This window comes from Thalassophryne amazonica, chromosome 17 (genome assembly GCF_902500255.1).
Source record: "Thalassophryne amazonica chromosome 17, fThaAma1.1, whole genome shotgun sequence".
NCBI lineage: Eukaryota > Metazoa > Chordata > Actinopteri > Batrachoidiformes > Batrachoididae > Thalassophryne > Thalassophryne amazonica.
In genome coordinates, this window is record NC_047119.1 from 17,995,759 (window position 1) to 18,005,089 (window position 9,331).

Below are 9,331 nucleotides of genomic sequence, written 5' to 3' on the forward strand. Positions count from 1 at the left end.
GCACCAGCGGGTCAGTTGAGTGCCTTGCATAGCAGCGCACTGCCATTGTTATGGGTAAATGTGAAGCGTCATTGTAAAGCACTTTAAGTATCTGCTTCAAAATGCGTCCATTTACCGTATCATAAATGACAGGGTACAGACTGTTTTCAAACACACCATACAATTACAACTCAAATATGTGTCCTTACTGGTGACTTATTCCGTATCCTAGTTGTGCAGCACATCAAGAGACATAACATTGTACTGAAGCGGGAGCTCGGAGAAGGGGCCTTTGGGAAAGTCTTTCTCGCTGAGTGCTACAACCTGACACCAGACCAGGAGAAGATCCACGTGGCAGTCAAGGTGCAGACCAGGAAGCCACCTGTTTGCATAATCAGTGCTCCTGTCATTCAGTTTAATGAACTGTATTGATTACACGTACAGTGGCGTAAATAACGCCGCTCACCTTGGTGCCGCCTGTCTTTCCCCTCAGACTCTGAAAGAGGCCAGTGAGAGCGGCCGAGCCGACTTCTACAGGGAGGCCGAACTCCTGACAAACCTCCAACATGAGCACATTGTCACCTTCTACGGCGTGTGCGTGGAGAGCGACCCCCTCATCATGGTGTTTGAATATATGAAACATGGCGACCTGAACAAGTTTCTCAGGTACCATCATCTGACTTCACAAACTGGAGCGTTGAAGGTGTTATAAATGACATTAAATGGTAACGCAGCAGCCAACGACTATTTTCTATGTGAATATTTAGTGGCTTATTAGCACCTTATGCAGACAGTGAAGCATCACTAATGTGTTTGAAGGGTGTGGGGGCCCCAGCAACACTTGACAACATTGTAAACAATGCCATTGGAGTGCCGCTTTCTGGACAAACTATTTAATGACACCATTTTCAACAGTCAAGTTGTTTTTTTGAATTTTTTATTTGGTAAAATAAAAGATTTCATATCAGCAAAAATAATGCAGATACCAATATGTTCATCAAATGCTCATATCGGCCGATATTTTGGTGAACCTGGATATTGGTCGGACTTTAGTCTGGTGTAAGTCTAGCGGCAGAAAAATCATTCCTGGGACCTTTAAAGTCTCAGAGTGTGGGAGTTGTTTCTCAGAGCTGGTTACGCAATATGAGTTTTGCGTTAACCCACCGTTTAACTCTTTGAAGGTGTAATTTTAACTCTGTCCATGAGCTAAGTGAAAAATTTTGAGGAAACAAAAATGATGTTGAAAACAGTACTGTTATAACTAGGAGGTTATGGGTTCAAACCTACATTATTCATAACAACAAAGACTGAACAATTGCACGTTTAAATCCGATAGTTCCCCAAATGAAATTAGTGATTAAAGTGAAAATTGAAGCCCATCTCCTCTCCTATCTCCTGCACTTGATTTGAATTTATTTTGAAAATTAGCATTTTGAGGTTAAAAATATGGTCTTTAATTGACAATCTAATGGGGTTGGGGAGGGGGATGAACAAATGAACAAGACAAAACATCAAAAGCCAAACTTAAACAGACCCCCCCCCCCCTCCCGATATACTGGATTTAGTTAATCACCATTTTGAAATTTTCAAAACAATAAAAGAAGGAAAAGTCGTATGTAAATGTCTCAGCCAGTACAGATCTTGATTTACTTTTGTTTTCATATTAGTATCCTTCTAACAAATGAAAAACATGGTTTACACCACAGACCTTTAAGTATGCTGTGTTTATGGAAGGCATGATCAAAGCAATCTGGATCAGAGATCAATATCGCAGTTCAGTAATCATAATCTGTGATTAGAGATCAGTGATTAATATCGCAGTTCAGTAATCATAATCTGTGATTAGAGATCAGTGATGACTATTTAAGGTCAGGATTAGGATCAAAGATGAGCCATTGGAGTCAAAGGTCTGCATTACGGATCAAAAATCAGTAAACAGGATCAAAAGTCAAAGTGTGGATCTAAGATTAGCGATAAGGTTCAAAAGACAGGAACTTGACCAGTGATTTACAATCAGGTTGAAGGTTCAATGACTGAAAAACAGGGTTAAAAGTTAATGTTCATGATCAAAGCTCTGGATGATGGTCAAACACAATCAATCAAAATAGAAGATCAGTAATTGGGATACAAGGTCAAAGCTCACGATCTGGATCAAAGTTTAGCAATTGGGATCATAGATCATTAATCGGGTTAAAAATCCAGAAATGAGGATCAAAGAGTGGTAATCAGGATAAAAGACCAAAGCTCACAATTAGGATCAAAGACCATTAATCAGGATCAAAATGCAGCAATGAGGAACAAAGATTAGTAATCAGGATACAAGGTCTAAGATCACAATTAGGAGCATAGATCAATAATCAGGATCAAAATTCAGCAATAAGGAAAAAAAGATCAGTACTCAGGATCAAAATGCAGCAATGAGGAACAAAGATTAGTAATCAGGATACAAGGTCTAAGATCACAATTAGGAGCATAGATCAATAATCAGGATCAAAATTCAGCAATAAGGAAAAAAAGATCAGTAATCAGGATAAAAAGTCAAAGTTCACAATTAGGGCCAGAGTTTAGCAATCAGGATCATAGATCATTAATCAGGATCAAAACTTAGCAATGAGGATAAAAGAGCAGTAATAAGGATAAAAGGTCAAGGCTCACAATTAGGATTAAAGTTAAGCCATCAGGATTGAAGATTAACAACAGTGTGCCACTAGAGGTCGTGCTGAAGGTCTCTGACTGAATGAGAGTGTGTGTGTGTGGGCAGGTCCCATGGTCCTGATGCGGTGCTGATGGCAGACGGGCAGCACAGCATCTTGGTGGAGCTGACCCAGTCCCAGATGCTGCACATTGCCCAGCAAATTGCTGCTGGGATGGTCTACCTGGCCTCCCAGCATTTTGTCCACAGAGACTTGGCTACCAGGAACTGCCTGGTAGGAGAAAACCTGCTGGTTAAGATTGGAGACTTTGGCATGTCCAGAGACGTTTACAGCACAGACTACTACAGAGTGAGTCCCTGTTCTCATCTTTTTTAAGCTCAGAACTCAATTGTTTTGGCTTTTCCCCCCATTCTGCTCTGTCTAGAAGTATGTCATTTAATTTTATTCACACACATGCAATCCTGTACAAATGTACAGAATTGTTTTCACCTGTTATGTTGTTGCTGTTTTTAATCTTTGTGATTTTATTTTAATTTTTACTGTGAAGCACTTTGTGATTGTATTAGTGCAGCGGTAAGAGAATATTAGAGGGGAATCCTGCAAATGGTGATAAAAGCATCAAATTCGGCAGAAATACTCCTCAGACAATCGTCTTTTGAAAAAACGATTGGCCACTTGAATTTTCAATCAGTGGTCAGGTAGGGATCAATTGAAGAATTAGACAGCGGTCAAAATTAAAAGATGCTCCAATCATATTGAAAAATATTCCACATTATTTGCCTGATCATAAAGAGTCCAAAAAGGTACAGTTTGGACTATCTGTGACTGAATTCTATGGAGTTACGGGATAAAAACAGCAAGAATGGTGACAAAAGTCAGTTTCATTTTGTACAGGGGTCAAAAGTTAAAGTTGCCCCAATTTTGGTAAAAAGTGATGCAAATTACTAGTTAACACGGTTTTGAAAAGGAATAGTTTGTACCATGTATCATCCTTACTTATCACGTTACGGGGTAACATATGTCACAGAATCCAATAGACCTTGTTTGACCTTTACTTTGGAGACCCAGCATTCAACACTGTCATCACTATTCCATTTATTAATCCTATCACCGGTTGAAAAGGAAAGTTGCCAATCATTTTTTTCAAAAGGGGAGTGTCTAAGGAGTATTTCTGCCAAATTTGATGCTTTTATCAGCATTTGCATGACTGTTTCACTTATCTGCTGCACTATATCCTGAAAGGTACTAAATAAATAAATCTGACTTACAGTCTGAAATATGATAACTTTATTCCAGTTTCAATGTGAAGTAACTGTAGCTGCAGAAATTACTATTTTAAGCCAAAGTATTTTTTAATCTATATTTAATACGATTTAAATGCAAATTCTATCATCTGTAGCAAACCATTTATTTTCCCCTTCACATAACACCAGCACCAACATTTAACATGAATTTTTTCTAGTTATATGATGATATAATTTATCATAATAATCATCAACAGCACATATATGCCTCTTAGGAGAACATCCATTATTTCATTGCTTCAGCCTGAAAGCCTCAATTTCTTGTATCCTACATCGCCATCTGCTGCACAATGTTGCTCATTTCAGTTAGAAACGAGAAAAGGAGAAAAAGCACATTTCCATCAGATGAGAGACACAAGAAGAAGAGGAAGCAGATCAAACACAAAAGCATTAGCTTCACTCAATTCACAGTCATCATGGTCACTTTCTTTTGTAAAGCTGATCAAATTGTATTACTCATGGCTTCAGAAAATGGAGAGACTGTGTGTATAAACCTGGTCCTAATTCCTAAATGGTTAAAATGTGATATTTCTGTAGCAGAAAGGTTCAGTAGCACTCGAGCAGCAAAAGGATGTATCAAATTCCACCTTTTCCTGACCTTGGAGTCACTGAAGTCTCTCTCTCTCTGCAGGTGGGTGGCCACACGATGCTGCCGATCCGATGGATGCCCCCAGAGAGCATCATGTACCGGCGGTTCACCACAGAGAGCGACGTATGGAGCCTCGGCGTGGTGCTGTGGGAGATCTTCACCTACGGCAAGCAGCCCTGGTTCCAGCTCTCCAACAACGAGGTCAGAGTCACACGGACTCCGCTCTGACACCCAGTCCAACAAGACGTACGCACAGTTCACGAGATCAAACCGTTTTCAATTTGCACACAAGAACACATTTAAAACTGCAACAGCAGCCCCTGTCAAAATCTTACTTTGATCTTTTTTTATGGTAAGGTTGTTAAAGCCTCCTGTTTCTTCCCTACATTCTGTGGTCCCGATTGCTGAACCAGTGAGCCCAGTCTTTGATCCTTATGACTCATTTTCAGTATTTTATCTTTCATCCTAACCTAGACTGACCTTCAACCATAATCATTCTTCTTTGATTGTGATCTTTAACCCAAGCTTTGATAGTGATTGTCGAACTATGATTTTGATCTTTGTTGCTAATCACCGATCTTTGATTCTGACCATTGAACCTGACCCTCAACAGTTGATCCTTGTTGATTATAAGTGGTCAAAATAAATAAAATAAACAAAAATTCTTGCATGGACTTTGGGTAATTTTGAGATGCTGAATCTGAATGTCAGCTCAGATTTCCTCTATCACATCATGTTTTTTGGAAATCTGCCTGTTCCGTATTGGTGGATTATGCAAAAGTTGTTCATTTGACGCCACTAATCATGCACAAAAGCAGCTTCAAAAGCAGCAGTTTTTAAACCAGGATTGCAAAATACGAACAAGAACCGTAATGTCATTTATGGCGCTGAAGAAGTGTGCGAGACTGCAGCTTTTGCTTCAATGGTTGATACGGGAAATATGTTTTCATATCTCAAAAACATGATGTGATTGGTAAAAACAAAAAACAAAAACAAAAAACACCAGATTCGGATTCAGCACCCCCAAATGACCCAAAATCCATTGAAAATCTCCCTGCAAGAAAAATCGTGTTGACCAGTGGGACATCTTTGATCCCGATTGATGACCTGTGATTGTGATGCTGATCTTTGTACCTGATTACTTACAGTAGTGTTCAGAATAATAGTAGCAATCCCGTGAATCACTAAACTAGTATTTAATTGTATAACCACAGTTTTTCATGATTTCTTCACATCTGTGAGGCATTAATTTTGTTGGTTTGGAACCAAGATCTTGCTTGTTTACTAGTGTGCTTGGGGTCATTGTCTTTTTGAAACACCCATTTCAAGGGCATGTCCTCTTCAGCATAAGGCAACATGACCTCTTCAAGTATTTTGACATATCCAAACTGATCCATGATACCTGGTATACGATATATAGGCCCAACACCATAGTAGGAGAAACATGCCCATATCATGATGCTTGCACCACCATGCTTCACTGTCTTCACTGTGAACTGTGGCTTGAATTCAGAGTTTGGGGGTCGTCTCACAAACTGTCTGCGGCCCTTGGACCCAAAAAGAACAATTTTACTCTCTCATCAGTCCACAAAATATTCCTCCATTTCTCTTTAGGCCAGTTGATGTGTTCTTTGGCAAATTGTAACCTCTTCTGCACACGTCTTTTATTTAACAGAGGGACTTTGCGGGGGATTCTTGCAAATAAATTAGCTTCACACAGGTGTCTTCTAACTGTCACAGCACTTACAGGTAACTCCAGACTGTCTTTGATCATCCTGGAGCTGATCAATGGGTAAGCCTTTGCCATTCTGGTTATTCTTCTATCCATTTTGATGGTTGTTTTCCGTTTTCTTCAATGCGTCTCTGGTTTTTTTGTCCATTTTAAAGCATTGGAGATCATTGTAGAACAACAGCCTATAATTTTTTGCACCTGCGTATATGTTTTCCCCTCTCCAATCAACTTTTTAATCAAACTACACTACTGTTCTGAACAATGTCTTGAACATCCCATTTTCCTCAGGCTTTCAAAGAGAAAAGCATGTTCAACAGGTGCTGGCTTCATCCTTAAATAGGGGACACCTGATTCACACCTGTTTGTTCCACAAAACTGACAAACTCACTGACTGAATGCCACACTACTATTATTGGGTGATTCTTAGACTACGGGCACTTATGTCCTTTGATCATATTGTATGAAAAACAGAAAAAAGGGGAAATTTCACACTTTTATAGTTATCTTTACAATGAAAGTGTGTTAAGAAATTTGTTCTAGTAGTCTATGATGACTTTTTCACTTTTTTTCAGCATCATTATATGCAAATATTGCCGTTTTGTGCTTGTCCCACACCCAGACTTTTGATCTTCAATGATAAAAATGAATGGTAAAGAAACGTTTTTTTCTAATGTTTTAAAATATCTCTGAATAAAATATCAGTAAAATAATCAAAACATAACTGTTGTGATTTCTTTTAAACAAAATGTAGTTGTCCCACACTATTGCTGTAATTTCCACCACAACACTGTAATGTCCCTTTTAACAGTTTGTATGAAAGATTGTTTGGGTAGTTTCTATGGAGATAAACAGTGACATCAGAGCACATGTATATGGCGCCAAGTCACAACAAACAGTTGCCCCAAGGCGCTTTATATTGTAAGGCAATGGTGTGGTGGAAATTACATTTACAAGGCCAATAGTGCCCGTAGTTAAAGAATCACCCTATTGTGAACACCCCTTTTTCTACTTTTTTTTTTTTTTTACTATTAGCCAAATTTCATAGCTTTAAGAGTGTGCATATCATGAATGCTTGGTCTTGTTGGATTCGTGAGAATCTACTGGTACCTTGTTTCCCATGTAACAATAAGAAATATACTCAAAAACCTGGATTAATCTTTTTAGTCACATAGCACTACTATTATTCTGAACACTACTGTACTTTTGATAATTTATCTTTGACCCTGACCTTTGAACCAGATCACTGAGCTCATGTTTCATCCTGACTGCTGATTTTTTGATCTGGATTCGGATTTCAGGATCAAAGGAATAAGAGTTAATTATCAAAGATCAGGGGCAAAATCAGGATGCATGAAAGTTAAATAATCAAATACAAGATCCATCCCTTGATCTGGATCCGCTCCAACATTTAATCAGCTCTTCCTGTATGTGAGCTCTATCCCTCAACCATATTTTTTTCGATATCCTTTATGACCATTTATGATATCTTGATGACAAACTGACAAGCAAACAGTCAGACAGTCCACATGCAAATGACCATAAAACAAACCCTTTTGGAAGTGGAAATAATTAACATAATAAAAGGCCTGTTTTTATACACCTTTCTAGCACAGATCGTCTAAAAACTGAAGTAGAAGTCTTCAGACCATAACAACATTTCAGGTGTCTAAGAAACACCCCGTTGCTTTAAATGTAAATAAGCTGCTACCCCCCCCCCCCCCCCGGACCAATTACTGTGTGCGGGTACATCACACAAAACAGCTCAACACACAGAGAAAACAGGAGCCCTGATACATAGTTATGTTACATATGTCACGGAAGTCTAAAACTAGCTAAAATTCCACTTCAAACAGGAGCGTTTCTGCATGCACACAGGTAGAAATGTGGAACTTTTAGGGTCTTTAACATGAAGCCCCCAAGCACACTGAAAAGTAAAAGGTTTTTTAAAAGTGTGCACAATATGACCCCTTTAAAGGTCAAGTCTTAAATGTCACGTCAGGTCTCATCTTTAGTGAATTTCATCCTAGTACTGAGACCGCGTTTGTGTATTGCTTCCTTGCGGTTATGGCAGAAGCAGACAGCGTGTGGTCGTGTTGTGTCCCGCAGGTGATCGAGTGCATCACTCAGGGCCGCGTGCTGCAGCGGCCTCGCACCTGCCCCAAGGAGGTCTACGACCTGATGCTGGGCTGCTGGCAGAGGGAACCCTACATGAGGCTCAACATCAAGGAGATCCACAGTCTGCTGCAGAGCCTGGCCAAGGCCTCCCCCGTCTACCTGGACATCCTGGGCTGAGCCACAGTCCTGGAACGTCCTGAGCTCTGCAACACCCCCCTGTTTTTTTTTGGTTTATGGGCATGAACGTGCGAATGTGTGAGCGTCTGCACAGAACCTGGCTGTAAATGTTACTGTAAATGCTCCTGGTCACATTCCATGAAAAAAAAAAGTAAAAAAAAAAAAAAAGAAGGGGGGGAAAAAAACAAGCCTGAAATTTTTAGAGTTTCGTTTCATGTCTGACGAATTTGAGGCACGTTTCACTAACGGAAACCAAAACGCTCATATATGTGACCGTGGTAAACAGAAATGACTCCTGATTCACACAATTCTGTTTTTTTTTTGTGTCTCCGTCCATTGTATTAAAAAAACATTCATATTAATGACAATTGGGAAAATGCCATTTTTCACCATATTTTATGGACATCTCGCATTTGGGAACGTCACACAGCGAGATGAGACACGGAAGAGGCCTTTTCTTTGCTTTTAATGGTTTGGAATTTAGAATTGTTAAAAGAACTTTTTTTTCTGAATCTACCATGTTTAAATATGGTATGTATATTGTACGCATTTGTAAAAAACAAAAAAAAAAAAAAACAAAAAAAAAAAAAGAGACAAAGAAAAAGACAAAGAAAAAAAAAGTCCCACACACGCCTGTTAACATCTGTGGAATGACCCCTCCATCCAATCTGAACTCATGCACTATCTTAATACACAAGGGCATAACTTATGACATCATTTCCAGTTAAGGGTTTTTTTTGTTTTTAAAGCTACAATATGTAGGATTTAGGGGTGTTTCTTA

At 39.1% G+C, this 9,331-nt stretch overlaps 1 protein-coding gene across 1 annotated transcript in view; it reads left to right on the plus strand.

Moving 5' to 3' along the window:
• ntrk2b (neurotrophic tyrosine kinase, receptor, type 2b) overlaps window positions 1-8,689 on the plus strand; it is a 32,687-nt gene extending 23,998 nt beyond the window's left edge. Inside the window, exons 14-18 of the mRNA XM_034191547.1 lie at window positions 212-342; window positions 473-645; window positions 2,741-2,981; window positions 4,569-4,727; window positions 8,365-8,689. Of these exons, the coding sequence (XP_034047438.1) occupies window positions 212-342; window positions 473-645; window positions 2,741-2,981; window positions 4,569-4,727; window positions 8,365-8,550 (890 nt within the window). The 3' untranslated portion in view covers window positions 8,551-8,689. The remainder of the gene's footprint in view (window positions 1-211; window positions 343-472; window positions 646-2,740; window positions 2,982-4,568; window positions 4,728-8,364) is intronic.
• The last annotated feature ends 642 nt before the right edge of the window (window positions 8,690-9,331 follow it).